The 16,127-nt window shown below is 39.5% G+C and overlaps 1 protein-coding gene across 6 annotated transcripts in view; it reads right to left on the reverse strand.

Annotated features, from left to right (window-relative positions):
* The window catches only part of CUNH11orf49 (chromosome unknown C11orf49 homolog), a 218,865-nt gene that overhangs the window by 171,149 nt on the left and 31,589 nt on the right, over positions 1-16,127 (reverse strand). For 5 of the 6 annotated variants that reach the window (XM_032282272.1, XM_032282271.1, XM_032282268.1 and 2 more), the window contains one exon: positions 1,601-1,703. The exons of the other annotated variant lie outside the window; for it this stretch is intronic. In XM_032282272.1, the coding sequence (XP_032138163.1) occupies positions 1,601-1,703 (103 nt within the window). The remainder of the gene's footprint in view (positions 1-1,600; positions 1,704-16,127) is intronic. 6 annotated transcript variants of the gene reach the window in all.

Here is a 16,127-nt window from a genome sequence, read left to right on the forward strand (position 1 = left end):
GCAGAAGTTGCAGTGAGCCGAGATTGTGCCACTGCACTCCAGCCTAGCGCCTGGCGATAGAGTGAGACTCTGTCTCAAAAAAAAAAAAAAAAAAAAAAAATTCCCACAAATAAGTGAGAACATGTAACATTTGTCTTTCTGTGCCTAGATTATTTCACATAACATAATGATCTTCAGTTCCATTCATGTTATTGCAAATGACAGGATCTCATTCTTTTTTAGGGCTAAATAATACTCCATTGTGTATATATGTACCACATTTTCTTTACCCGTTCATCTGTTGATGGACACTTTGATTGCTTCCAAATCTTAGTACTCTAAACCAGTGCTGCAACAAACATAGGAGTACTGATATTACTCAATATACAGATTTCCTTTCTTTTGAGTATATACTGAGCAGTGGAATTGCTGGATCATATGGCAGCCCTATTTCTAGTTTTTTTTTTTTTTTTTTTTTGGAGTTTCGCTGTTGTTGCCCAGACTGGAGTGCAATGGCACGATCTCGGCTCACTGCAACCTCCGCCTCCTGGGTTCAAGCAATTCTCCTGCCTCAGCCTCCCGAGTAGCTGGGACTACAGGCATGCACCATCATGCCCAGCTAATTTTTGTATTTTTAGTAGAGACGAGGTTTCACCTTGTTGACCAGGATGGTCTCGATCTCTTGACCTCGTGATCCGCCCACCTCGGCCTCCCAAAGTGCTGGGATTATAGGCGTGAGCCACCGCACCCGGCCTATTTCTAGTTTTTTGAGGAAGCTCCAAACTGTTCTCCACAGTGGTTGTACTGACTTACATCCCCATCAATAGTGTAGAAGGGTTCCCTTTCTCTGCATCCTCTCCAGCATTTGTTATTGTCTGCCTTTTGGATAAGCCATTGTAACTGGGATGGAATGTTATCTCATTGTAGTTTTGATTTGCATTTCTCTGATGATCAATGACGTTGAGCACCTTTCCATATGCCTGTTTGCCATTTGTATGTCTTCTTTTGAGAAATATCTATGCAAATCTTTTGTCCATTTTTTGATGGGATTATTGGATGTTTTCCTATAGAGATGTTTGAGCTCCTTATATATTCTGGTTATTAATCCCTTGTCAGATGGGTAGTTTGCAAATATTTTCTCCCATTCTGTGGGTTGTCTCTTCACTTTGTTGATTAGAAATACTCTTTAAGTGGCTGGCACAGCATCCTGTAGAAAGAAAACTGCAGAGGAATATTATCCTAAACAATTCCGTGAGAAAAGCCAGCCATGAAAAAAACAGGCCAGATGAACACCAACTAAAGGAAATTCAGGTGAATATTTTGAATAAAGGAGAAAGTTATAAATTGTAAGAGGAACTTAAAGAAACAGATCTAATAGATCAAACAAGCAGTTGTTAAGCAACTGTAGACATAACCATTCATGAGACATCACTGAACAAAACTAGCTGCACCACAGGCATGCTCCAAAACATGTTTGGGCAGCCCACGACCAACCTACCAAAACCAAGCATTCACTGCCACTACAAACTCAGTATTGTTCTGCTCTATTCTTCAAGTATCCTGCCTGCTTCCAAGTGCCTCCTCTGGGTTCACTGTATTAGTAAAACATTCATGTACTTACTATTCAGTGAAGAACCTGGCAATGCCATATTGGCTAATATCTTCCCTGTTCTCTAGCAGCTGGCACACTGCATCCTCCATGTAGGTGAGGACATGTCGCTGAGCTACAATCAAATAGCAAGAGAGAAAGAGAAAATGAGAGAAAGATTAAAAAAAGAATTCTCCCAGTCCTAGTAGGAAGCCATGTGTAAGGCAATCCAGGTGTTGGCTCTGTCTGATGAAATGGATTGGAATAGGCAATGCAAACTTGCTGGCCCTAACTGAACTACGGTCTCAAAGGATAGATTGGCAGATGATGAGAACGTGACCTATTGCCATTTGACTGGCTGCTAGTATTAGCATCAACCCTTCATTCTTCATTTCAGTGACAACAGTGGGCTGAAGAAATTTAGCACCATTCAGCAGATATACCTGGAAGTTATTTTCTTTCTACCTCCTTCTATTCTTTTCCACTTCTGTGTCAGAAACTTATCCCAGGAAGTCAGTGATTCCACACTTGAAGCATGGATGGTCTGATTGTAAAGAAAACTCTAGATCGGGCACGGTGGCTCACACCTGTAATCCCAGCACTTTGGGAGGCCGAGGCAGCGAATCACGAGGTCAGGAGTTTGAGACCAGCCTGACCAACATGGTGAAACCCCATCTCTATTAAAAATACAAAAATTAGCTGGGTGTGTGGCACCTCCTGTACTCAGGAGGCTGAGCAGGAGAACTGCTTGAACCCAAGAGGCAGAGGCTGCAGTGAGCCGAGATTGCGTCACTGCACTCCAGCGTGGGTGACAGAGTAAAACTCTGTCTCAAAAAAAAAAAAAAGAAAAAAGAAAAGAAAAGTAAAAGAAAAAGAAAAGAAGAAAAGTAAACTCTGGTCGGGTGTGGTGGCTCATGCCTGTAATCCCAACACTTTGGGAGACTGAGGCAGGTGGATCACTTGAGGGCAGAGTTTGAAACCAGCCTGGCAACATGGTGAAACCCTGTCTCTACTAATAATACAAAAATTAGCCAGACACAGTGACATACGCCTATGATCCCAGCTACTCAGGAAGCTGCAGCAGAAAATTGCTTGAACCCAGGAGGTGGAGGTTGCAGTAAGCCGAGAACATGCCACTGTACTCCAGCCTGGCAACAGGATCAGACTTCATCTCATAAAAGAAAAACAGAAAACTCAGGTTTTTTGGTTTTTGTCTTGCTTTTTTTTTTGAGACAGAGTGATCTCACTCTGTTGCCCAGGCTGTAGTGCAATGAGGCGATCTCAGCTCACTGCAACCTCCACCTCCCAGGTTGAAGCAATTCTACTGCCTCTGCCTCCCAAGTAGCTGGGACTACAGGCTCCCACCACCACACCCGACTAATTTTTGTATTTTTGGTAGAGACGGGATGTCACCATATTGGCCAGGCTGGTCTCGAACTCCTTGTGATCCACCCACCTCAGCCTCCCAAAGTGCTCAGCTTACAGGTGTGAGCCACTGCACCCAGGCTCCATTGTTTAATTTTTTTTTTTAAGTCACTGGAAAAGTTTAAGGACCATGAAAATTTTAATACTAGTGTATATGTAGTTATTAACTTAGGTAAACAACAAGACCATGAAATCTGTGTGGCTCGGTGTGTTAGATATCACGTTTTCTGCATTTGTTGTGACTTGGAAATGTGTGAGTTAATCATGGGCATATAATAAAAAGTATGAGTATTGGAGTGAGACAGACCTGAGTTTGAATCATGGCTCTATCTTTGGTAGCTTAATCTTGGATAGTTACTTAGTCTGCACCTCTTTTCTTTCTTTATCAAGTGTGGAAAGCAATATAATCTATGTTTCTCAAAATATGGTCAATCAATTTCTTGATCTGAATCCCTGGGATGCCCTGTTTAAAATGCAGATTTATATTTGACCAGGTGCAGTGGCTCACACCTGTAATCCCAGCACTTTGGGAGGCCAAAGTGGGCGGATCACAAGGTCAAGAGATCAAGACCATCCTGGCCAACATGGTGAAACCCCGTCTCCACTAAAAATACAAAAATGAGCCTAGGCTTGGTGGTGTGCGCCTGTAGTTCCAGCTACTTGGAAGGCTGAGGCAAGAGAATCGCTTGAACCCGGGAGGCAGAGATTGCAGTGATCCGAGGTCGTGCCACTGCACTCCAGCCTGGCAACAGAATGAGACTCTATCTCAAAAAAAAAGAAAGAAAAATGCAGATTTATAGTCTAGCACTGTCCCAAATTAAGTGATCTTAAATTTCTTACTGGAGCCGAGTAATTTTTAACAAGTACCCCCCCCCACCGGATTGCTTCCTATGTATTCTTAAGTACATTGAGATACCATCTCATGCCGGTTAGAATGACAACCATTAAAAAATCTGGAGACAACAGATGCTAGAGAGGATGTGGAGAAATAGGAACACTTTTACACAGTTGGTGGGAGTGTAAATTAGTTCAACCATTGTGGAAGATAGTGTGGCGATTCCTCAAGGACCTAGAAATAGAAATTCCATTTGACCCAGCAATCCCATTACTGGGTATATACCCAAAGGATTATAAATCGTTCTATTACAAAGACACATGCACACATATGTTCACTGCAGCACTGTTTACAATAGCAAAGACCTGGAACCAACACAAATGCCCATCGATGATAGACTGGACAAGAAAAATGTGGCACATATACATCATGTAATACTATGCGGCCATAAAAAACAATGAGTTCATGTCCTTTGTAGGGAAATGGATGAACCTGGAAACCATCATTCTCAGCAAACTGACACAAAACAGAAAATCAAACACCACATGTTCTCACTCATAGGTGGGTATTGAACAATGAGAACACATGGACACAGGGAGAGAAGCATCACACACTGGGGTCTGTTGTGGGGGACTAGGGGAGGGACAGTGGGAGGTGGGGAGATTGGGGAGAGATAACATGGGGAGAAATGCCAGATATAGGTGATGGGGAGATGGAGGCAGCAAACCACCTTGCCATGTATGTACCTATGTAACAATCTTGCATGATCTACACATGTACCCCAGAACCCAAAGTACAATTAAAAAAAAAAAAAAAAAAGAATTACTGGTTAAGAGCTTGGGCTTTGGACTTCAGAGAGTCAAGAGCTCCATTCTCAGTTCTGCTGCTTCCTAGTTATGTGACCATAAACAAATTACTCTTCAAGCCTATTTCTTCATGGTAAAATGGGGATAATTATGGTACTTACATTACAGGGTTATGAGAATTAAATAAGACAGTACAGGTAAAACACCACTATGTGCTTGGTACATAGTACGTGACTGATAACGTGTTTCCTTAAAAGCCTATCTCAAAATGTTATTGGGAGTTTACTTCAGTAAACAACATAGGCCAGAACTTCTTAGATGTCAGGTACTCAATAAATACTTCTTCCCCTTCTCTGAGTTTTGTCCTTAGGTATGACAGTGGTATCCTGACAAACTTTACATAGAACCTTCCAATTTGGTGTTCCCCTTTACCATAAAAAATTCAGGAAAATACTTTCTTCTGGAACAGTGAGAACAAAAAACCCAAAGTGATGAATATCCTTCCAAAAAGCAATTCCATGAAGTTGCTGCCAAAGTAGACATTTGCCTCTTTCAGTTTCATTCCTCAGGAAAATGTGAAAGAATTACTTAAAATTTACAAAAAAAAAATCAGTGTTTCCAAAAACTTTTTCTGAAGTCCTGGTAGTCTAGTGAAGCTCATAAAACGAGTAAGTTAATCTACCAACCTGAGCTCAAGAGTCTTCACTTGACCATTATGACCATGGTGACCTAAGGTTTTACCACATGCCCCGCAGCCTAAAGTTCAGATGGATGACCTGTTTACATTCTGTGACTCCATCTACCTAAACGAGTGCTTCCCAAAACTAACAACTATCAACCACTGCAAACACTGGCTGCCCACCCCTTCCCCCACCCAAAAAGAGGTGAAACAAAATCAGTGCCTCAACTCAACAGTTCATCCAACTAGAAAACTGTTTTTGTTTGTTTTTTTTGAGATGTAATTTTGCTCTTGTTGCCCAGGTTGGAGAATAATGGCGCGATCTCGGCTCACTGCAACTTCTGCCTACCAGGTTCAAGCGATTCTCTTGCCTCAGCCTCTCGAGTAGCAGAGATTACAGGCATGTGCCACCATGCCCAGCTAACTTTATATTTTTAGTAGAGATGGGGTTTTTCCATGTCAGTCAGGCTAGTCTCAAACTCCCAACCTCAGGAGACCTGCCCGCTGCGGCCTCCCAAATTGCTGGCATTACAGGCATGAGCCACCACGCCTGGGCTAGAAAACTGTTTCTTTAAGAAATGGCTAAAACTGGGTGTGAAGCTGTGAGATAATACCTGCCAATTTCTGGCATTGTTTTCAAAATACGATAATTATAATTAGGTGTACATTAAATTGGGAGGGAAAAAATGGACAGAGAAACATTAAAATCAGCAGCATTTTCAACTCTGTATTCTTCTTCCTTTCTTTTACCGGCTTATCCTGATCTTACGAAATGATTCATTCCTTGGGCTATGTGGCCTTTTATGACTTAGCTCTATCTAAGGCTAGAATAGGGTTTTTTTTTTTTCTTTTTGATGGTAGAAATGAAAGAGCTCTACTTAGAAGCAAATCCTGCTGTTTCTCCTCCCTAGCTCCAGGGACTCAGAGTCAATGTGAAAGCCCTTTACAGGAGAAATATTTTCAGAGCAGTAAAAGTTAAAGTACTTTTGTCCTTCTAGAGAAAAAAAAGGAAGAATTTTCTGGAAAATAAACTTTATACCAAAAATATAAAAAAGAAGGAAAAATATTGGGCCATACATGTTTAACATTTATCTGCCAGTCAGATATTTAGTTTAATATTACAAATAACAGCTACCATTTTAGAAAACTTTTAAAATGTTATTAAACAACAATGTGACAGATATAGTACTCTGTACTAATTGTTTTCATGCTTTATTCTATTTGTTCCAAATACAATCCTATAATATTCTCTTTTTTCTTGGGGTTTTTTTTTGAGAAAGAGTTTTATTCTTCTTGCCCAGGCTGGAGTCCACTGGTGCAATCTTGGCTCACCACAACCTCCGCCTCCCGGGTTCAAGCAATTCTCAAGCCTCAGCCTCCCAAGTAGCTGGGATTACAGGCATGAGCACCACACCTTGCTAAATTTGTATTTTTAGTAGAGATGGGTTTTCTCCATGTCAGTCAGGCTAGTCTCAAACTCCCAACCTCAGGTGATCCACCCACCTCGGCCTCACAAAGTGTTGGGATTACAGGCATCAGCCACCATGCCCAGCCAATAGTTATTCTTATACTTCTATTTTTATAAGTGGAAGAACTGAGACTTACAAAATTAAAATAATTTACATAGCCAGTGGGAAGAAAAGCCAAGATTTGAACCAAGGTTTGCCTAATACCAAGAATCCATTCTCTTAACACACTGCCTCACCATTAATACTTTATAGTCAGTTATGGAAGTAAAAATTATCTTGATTTTACATAATGCACAAAGATAGGAATGTATGTTGACAATAAAATCACCTGAGAGATATGGTCCATTTGGGTCCATGTGAATTTATATGTGTGTGTGTCTATCTGTCCTGTCCCCCCACCTTCATACCAGTCAGCATTTCTGTGAAGTTAGAACTTGTCCCTAAATTTCAAAGCTTCTTGAAAAGAACCATCCCATCCATTGCTAGTTCACAAAGTAGAAACAGAAAGCCCTAGTGTTCTTGGCCAGGTGCGATGGGTCATGCTTGTAATCCCAGCAGTTTGGGAGGCCAAGGCAGGTGGATCACAAGGTCAGGAGTTCGAGACCAGCCTGGCCAAGATGGTGAAACCCCATCTCTACTAAAAATACAAAAATTAGTGAGTCGCGGTGGTGGGCACCTGTAATCCCAGTTACTCCGGAGGTTGAGGCAGGAGAATCACTGAACCCAGGAGGCAGAGGTTGCAGTGAGCTGAGATCATGCCACTACACTGTAGCCTGGGTAACAGAGCAAGACTCCTTCTCAAAAGAGAGAGAGAGAGAGAGAGATAGAGAGAGAGAGAGAGAGAGAGAGAGAGAAAGCCCTGGTGTTATTTTTATCTGTGGGTGAAGGGAAGAAGCTAAGAAGAAAAGTTCCTCCCAGCAGAGAGTTTTACACCAGCCAACAGCCAAGTGTGAAGCTCTCTCTAACTGCTGTGCCCTGGTGGTTTCCTTCACCTGCAGCTCTTATCAGTCTAATGTTCTCTCTGTGGTTAAGGGTACCACCCAAAACTGGAAAATCCTTAGTTTATCAAACTTCAATGAGACAAAGTTCAAAGCTCTTGCCTGGCAATAAAACATGGAGAGTGTCATTTTACATATATTTTTTTAATGCAAAGGAATAGGCTTTAATTTATGTGAATGATTAAAGAATAAAAACAGCACACCTGCATAGCTGGAGGGCGAAGATATCTGGGCACATAGCTGGCCTCTTGGAAAAGGAAAAGCATTTAAGACAGGCTTTCCTCTTTGGCTTTGCCGTGACTTCCACAACAAGATGAGGATTAAGTTTTCTAACATGTACCTATAATGCTCCAGTGTCCTAAAATCCACACTAATGCCCAATCGTCCATGTCTTGCTCAGATAGCATCACTGTGTCTGAGATAAGCATTTAGAACTTCATCATGCTATACTGAAAAATCTAAGGCAAATGTAAGTAAACACTATATAATCCTTATGTTAACCTAGCAAGTGGAGGCAATTGTGGATCAGAAACTTCTTGGTTCTGTTGACACACCCCATGTTGATCACTTAATCTCTTTACAACAGTCAATCCTGCCATAAAATGGGTATGATTCTAAGAATATGTCTGATAATAAACTACTTCTTTAGAAAGCATTCAATATATACAAAAAGTAACATGTTAATGATATTATTATTGCTACATGCTGACTCTATAGATTAAAACAGTGTAACAATTTTTACTGCAATGGTTAAGAACATGGGCTCTTGAGCCAAGTGAACCTGGATTTGATTTCTAGCTCTGTCATTTACTGACTATGTGACTTTACATAAGTTACCTTATCTCTCTGCCCTTTTCTATAAAATTGGGCAATACTAGTACCTACCACAGAAGACTGTGGTGAGGATTAAATAAAATAATCTATGTAATTATCTTAGAATAGTGCTTGGCACATAGTAAGTGCTCAAACAATATTAGCCCCCTGCCCCCTTATTGAAAGTTCTGTTCATCAAACCAAGATGTTTAGATTATCTTCAAGGATTCTTGGGCTATATGAAACCTACACCTGCAAAAATACACATCATCTTATACCCATTTCAGGTGTAGCCTTTAAACTTGTAGGAAGCATTCATTTATTAACTGCTAATTATTCAGCAGGCCCTAATTTATATAGGGAAAGTCCAAAACTATTTCTTTTTATTCTCTTTCCAAGCATAAATACCATCAAAGTGTTATTTATTTCACTATTAAATGATAAGGAGTCCTATTTGGAAATTTTTGCTTGAGGGATCTAGAATTTCCACCTTAACATTAGTTAAAGCACTCTTTTTAAATAATAATAATAATAATTATTATTATTATTATTATTATTTTGAGACAGAGTTTTGCTCTTATTGCCCAGACTGGAGTGCAATGGCGCAGTCTTGGTTCACTGCAACCTCCACCTCCTGGGTTCAAGCAATTCTCCCTGCCTCAGCCTCCCGAGTAGCTGAGATTACAGGTGCCTACCACCATGTCCGGCTAATTTTTGTATTTTTGGTAGAGATGAGGGTTTCACCATGTTGGCCAGGCTGGTCTTGAACTCCTGACCTCAGGTGATCCACCCGCCTTGGCCTCCCAAAGTGCTGGGATTACAGGTGTGAGCCACCGCACCTGACACAATTATTATTTAATACAGAGTCCCAATACTAGAATAAGTAAGCCACACTGGAAAAAAAAAATCTTCATATGAATTGCTATATATAATATTAACAAATATACACACGGGCAATAGCAGTACAAGTGAAAAGCAGAGTATATACATATACTCAACTTTAAACCTGACTTTTTCCTCCCTTGCCAGATTTTGATAAATAAATTGATAAATACATAGGGTGTTTCCTCCCTCCCTTTTGAGACATTATTTTGGTCAATGAGGCCTCTTGAGATTGAGATGCTGCAAGGCACAAATAAATGTTTGCTAAACTAAATTAGAATGCTCTCTAAGATAAGAAAAGTAAACCTGTTAATCAATAACCTGTCATGTAAACTACTTAGAAGTTTCAAGTTCAATATCATTTATAAATCACCAACATAATCTAGTATTTTAGCTTGTGAGGTACAGATAGATAGCTTAATGGTTTAAGAAGTTAACAGACCTCTAAAAGTAATTATTTACATCCTCCATCTCTCCTGGTATGTCCTGGTCCAAGCATACAGTGTGTTCTTGTGAAACATTTTGTCATCCATAAAGACAGTCTTTGATCTTAGACCACACTACCCCAATTTCCCTTAACCAAAGGGAATGGGGAAATGAGGAAAACCAGCACATGTAATTCTTATACAACCCAATGAAGTGGGTAATAGCATTTTTTAAAAGCTTAGGGAGGTTAAGAAATCTGCCCAAAGTCTAAATAAATGGCAGAATGTGGATTTAAACTTAGATTTGACTCCAAAGCTCATGTTCTTCCATTCACCCCACTACCTCTCAAAACCAATGAAAGCAAAACAAGAAAAATCCAAAAACCTACAATGTGTCCTATCTTAAACACTGCATTATCTAGAAATTGCTAGCTCTTCACTGTTAATACTTTATAGTATTAAGAAGCTTAAATTGGTAAATCACAGTATTGATACGATCTTTAAATTTAAAAAAAAATCTTTATTTCTAGTTAAACATACAATAATTTTTATTTTTTTATTTTTATTTATTTATTTCTTTTTTTTTTTAAATAGTTTTTTTTTGTTTTGTTTTTTTGTTTTTTTTTTTTTTTAAATATAGACGGGGTTTCACCATATTGGTTGGGCTGGTCTTGAACTCCCAACCTCAGGTGATCCGCCCACCTTGACCTCCAAAGTGCTTGGATTACAGGCATGAGCCACCATGCCCAGCCTAAACATACAATAATTTTTAAAGGTTCAAATAATACAGATAAAGCTAAAGACCAAACCTACTTCCCATAGTCAACAACTATTATCAGTTTGGGATGCATACTTTCAAAAATACAGAAATATAGTTTGTGAGCTTGTTTTATTTTTATGTTTTAAGTTGTTTTTAAGTATATGATATATACTTTTCTGCATCCTGTTTCTTTTTATTCAACAATGCCTGGAGATCTTTTATAAAACAATATCGAACTGACTTACCCTTTTCATAGTTCATAGGTAAATATTTCCCTATTGATAAACATTTAGGTTGTTTCCATGTTTTCACTATAACAAACTGAGCTGTGTTGAACATTCTTATACATGTTTTCCTGTACGTATGTGCAAGAGTTTTTCTAAGATAGATACCTAAAGATGGAATTGGCATTTCATAGGATATACAGGATATCTTCATGTTTACCAGAGATAGACAATTGCTTTTACAAATTAGTTATTCCAATTTATACTCCTACCAGCCGTATGAGTATCTATTTTCACTATCCTGGGCCTAATGCTTTTTAATTTTGCCAATTTAATAGTTATAAAATAGCTTCTCTCTGTTGTTTTAATTTTACTTTTCTGGATTACAAATAAAGTTAAGCAAATTTTCATGTTTATTTGTATTTCTTATCCTTTGCCAATTTGCCTCTCTAGTTGTCTTTTTTCTTCTTCTTCTTGACTTCTATATATGTCAAAAATACATACGTCTACTTCATGGCTTCTCTTTTAACTTGTCTGTGGTATCTTTCATTATGCAGAAGTTTTAAATGTTGATACAGTCAAAAGAAGTATCTACAGCTTTTTCGGCATGCTTTGTGTCCTATTCAAAAAGGCCTTCTCAACTCCAAGTGTATAAGCCTATTATCCTATATTCCAGTCTGCATTGCATGATACTGCCACCTTTAAAGAGCCATGCAGTATGACATGTATCAAATGGAACTTTCTGAGAACAAATTTGCAAATTAAGGAACGACCTTCTATTTTATAATTGTTAATTATAAAACAGTCAAAAGCAATACATTGCATCTATGCATCCAAACCACCAAAGTGTAAAAGACACGCCAAAGGCAAACAAAGCATTACACATATGCTAACATCACCTGTGACAACCAGAAAACAAGAGGTGACTAAAGATCTTTATGTTAAGTAGAGGATGAAAAACTAAAGTCTATTTCCCTCAACTAAAAGGGGTATTGTACTGGTTAATAGCTGTGCAAAGCTGAGTGCCTTGACATTCAAAATAGTCTCTGGTCAACAATTAATCCTCCCTTCTTCCTTTCTCCTTTCTAAAACTGGTGTTTTTATAGTTTTGGGATGTCAGTTAAGGATAACTGCTTAAATCCTACTGCCTCAGTATTTCCAGCCTAAATCTCATAATAATACAGCATTCATAGGTTGGAGTGCTGCAATTTCAAGTGCCAGAAACTACAGAATCTTTTTTTTCGGAATGGAGTCTAGCTCTTGTCGCCCAGGCTGGAATGCAGTGGCACGATCTTGGCTCACTGCAACTTCTGCCTCCCGGGTTCAAGCAATTCTCCTGCCTCAGCCTCCTGAGTAGCTGGAATTACAGACGCCCGCCACCACACCCAGATAATTTTTGTACTTTTAGTAGAGACGGGATTTTGCCATGTTGACCAGGCTGGTCTCAAACTCTTGACCTCAGGTGATCTGCCCGCCTCAGCCTCCCAAAGTGCTGGGATTATAGGCATGAGCCACCACACCCAGCCTGTTTTTTGTTTAAAGGAGATTTTCATAGAGGTTCAAACTTAAAGCACTCAGCTAGCTGACCATAACAAAATGTACTTCCTGACACCAGAGAAATCTAAAGTAGCACTTAAGTTTCCCACAGTTACAATCTGAGGGACATATGAAGAACCCAAGTAATAACTGTCATAGCAATAACTTTGCAAAAATAGTTACTCATAGAGCAGTATAGTTATCAAGTCAACACCATAAACATTCACATAACTATTTTCCAGAACGTACCATGGGTTAAAAAAAAAAAAACCTGTAAATTGCTAAACATAGAGTAAATCATATGCCACTTATAATGTTGTCAAACAGGGAAGTAATAAAGTTACAAGGTGAAAATTAATTGTGCTGTAGCACAAAAGTTATCATCTTACAGCCGGGCATGGTGGTGCATGCCTGTGGTCCCAGTTACTCAGGAGGCTGAGGCAGGAAGATCCCTTGAGTCCAGAAGTTCAAGACAAACAACAGTAAGAACCCACTCTCTTAAAAAAAAAAAAAAAAAAAAAGGCATAGCCTTTGGGGGCAAACCATTTATTTATAGATTATCATTAAATTTACAGATTAATATTAAACTGTTAATATGCAATTTAACTATGGATATACAGATTAGTGATATTAATGCAATAAGATACTAATGCAACAACTTACTGACTTGGCATTTTACATTAAAAATATTACATAAAAATTAGTTGGCATTCACAACAACTGAGCTAACAGTAACAGGATCTCATTTTTTCTAAAGACAAAAAGATACAGAAAAGTTCTCATTTAAAGTAGCTGAAAACTCATGGGCTTAGAATTCCCTATCCTCTCTCTTGTGGTTGATGTGGCTCTGCACAAAGGTAGGGATTCTTTTTCAAATAGTCTCACATGTCAAATCCCCACTAAGAACTATCTCCACATTCTGTTTATGAGATATAGCTGTAATAATGCTCAATAATCCCTTTGAGTTTCTATTTTTGTTATGAAAGTAAAGGATGCCATTGTAGATATTTATAGATACAAAAAGGCCTAGGCCAAAGTGCACAAAAACCGTACGGGGCACAATGGTTGGAAAAGCATAGGCTAGACCAAGAGGCCCCAGTTTAGTGTACACAGAAAACTCATATCAACACTTAACATATCATCTAAATTAATGGTATAAAAACACCACCAAAGTACCCTATAGAAACGTCCTTTGGATCCGTTTTATTAGACCAACATAATTTTTGACTCACCATTTTTAAGAATGTTGCAATGTTCAATCCTACCTTTCCTGCCAGGCCCAACTCAAATGCCACCTTCTTCGTGAACCTTTCCCTGATTCTGTCCCAGCTGGAAGCAATCTTTCCTCTTCCTGAACTCTCTAAACACCTATTTTAAATATTTCCGGTGGCACTTTCTATCTTGATATAGAGTTATTTCTGTTACACATACGTTATCTTCTTTGTTAGATGTCCTGATCCTTAAAGATAGGCACCATGATTCATTTATCTTTATTTTCCTTTAACGCTCAGGACCATTCAGTGTCTTCCACATGGCAGACATTCAAATATTTACTGAATGAACATACAAACTGTATCCACTATTTATAAACTGTGATGCTGTTCTTTATTCAACTCAATCGTTTTAGGACTGTGCCTCCCAGGTGGGAAACACTAAATACCAAAACACATTCTATTACAATATTGGGGTTCTTACAGTAAGCCACTTTTGTCCTGTTCTCAACCACTCTTTCTGTTGCCTTTTTACTGTTCCTTCTCTCTCTTCCAATGAGAAGGCACTTGTTCCCTCTATTGTCACTAAGAGCCTCATTATGTTCAAGGTAAAGTAAAAAAATGCATTCGATGCAATTACCAGTACCTCACAAATTTGGGGGCTACTTGTCATTTCAACATCCAGGACTTGAATAAAAGAAAGTCCAAATTCTTTTCACTCCTAAGAACTATTTTCTTTTTTTCTTTTTAGACAAAATGGAAGCACACAGCACAGGAAGCAGTCCTCAGTAAGCCACCGTTCATAAACAGCTTTGCTGAAAGCCTAACAAAGGTTCTGTTGTGCTCTTGCGTGGCAGGGCCAGTAAGCAGCAGGAGCAGATGAACTCTTTAAGAAACAAAGGTTCTGTCTTCATGCAAATGTTTGCATTAATAAAAAATAAAGAAAAAGATATAGAAAATGCAGGCTAGCTGGACATAATAGGTCTCTAAACGGGAGGTTTTTCACATTTTTCAGGCGGAGTCAGCAGGTCTTTTAAAAACTTTGTCATTCTAAACATTTCACAGACATCACAAGAGAGACATGCAAATAACAGAAGCAAATCAAAGGACATCCCGCTGCTGTGCTGGCGCCTCCCTCATCCATGCCTGGTTTGTCATTTTCTGTTAACCCTAGTGCTGGCGGCTGTTTTGTTGAGGAATGGAGTCCCTAGCTCATGTGGCAGTACATGTCTAGCCAGCTGGCCCCAGCAGTGATAACATTACAATGCAAGCCATGTACTACCACTCAAGGACACGTGCTGCCAGGCAACAAGTGCAATGTGTGATTTTTACACACTCTGCTTGCAAATCTGCATGGGAAAGAGTCTCTAAATGAACCACTTAATAAGATATGGTCTTGAGTGTGAGCATCATTGAGTCATTTGGAAGATGGGCTTGCTGAGGACTAGTCCTTCAAAGTGAAATACAATTGACCTTTGAACAATACGGATTTCAATAGCTTGGGTCCACTTAAAAGCAAGGGTTTTTTTCCAACGAAATGTAGGTCGAAAACCCAGTATTCTCAGGAAGCAAAACCCACATATAGGGAAGGCCAGCTTCTCAAAGATTCGGGTTCCACAGGGCCAAATGCAGGACTTGAGCATGCACAGATTTTGGTATACTCAGAAGGCCCTGGAACCAACCCCCTGCATATACTGAGGGATGACTGTATACAATATGGACCTTAAAATAAACACAAAAACTTAAAAACCCCGCTGGGGGAGAGGGTTACCAAATACCCATTATGTGCCAAGCACTGTACTATGTACGCAACCTACATTGTCTCTAATTTTCACAACCACTATTTAAGGTACTTTTATCCTTATTTTATAGCGGAGGAAATTAAGGCTTAGGGAGGTTATGTAACATGCCCAAGGTGCAGCAAATAATAGCAAGCCCAAACCCAAAACTGTATGGCAAATTCCCCATGATTCTATACATTTTTCTGATCTTTTGTGTGCATGTGTGCGTGTGCGTGCGTGCGTGTGTGTGTGTGTTACTGAAACCTAGCTTACTCTGAAAATATCACATGACTATGTCCACCCACTGCAGGACCACTGAAGTGTCACTTTGTCTCCATTTTTAATCATTTAAAGTCTTTATTATTCATCTTTAAGACTGAGTGGCTTTGTTAGCTTATGATAAGAATCTGCTCAGGGCCGGGTGCGGTGGCTCAAGCCTGTAATCCCAGCACTTTGGGAGGCCGAGGCGGGTGGATCACGAGGTCAAGAGATCGAGACCATCCTGGTCAACACGGTGAAACCCCGTCTCTACTAAAAATACAAAAAATTAGCTGGGCATGGTGGTGCGTGCCTGTAATCCCAGCCACTCAGGAGGCTGAGGCAGGAGAATTGCCTGAACCCAGGAGGCGGAGGTTGCGGTGAGCCGAGATTGCGCCATTGCACTCCAGCCTGGGTAACATGAGTGAAACTCCGTCTCAAAAAAAAAAAAAAAAAAG

Source organism: Sapajus apella, unplaced genomic scaffold, assembly GCF_009761245.1.
Source record: "Sapajus apella isolate SASKATOON/1434 unplaced genomic scaffold, GSC_monkey_1.0 scaffold14, whole genome shotgun sequence".
NCBI classification, from domain to species: Eukaryota; Metazoa; Chordata; class Mammalia; order Primates; family Cebidae; genus Sapajus; species Sapajus apella.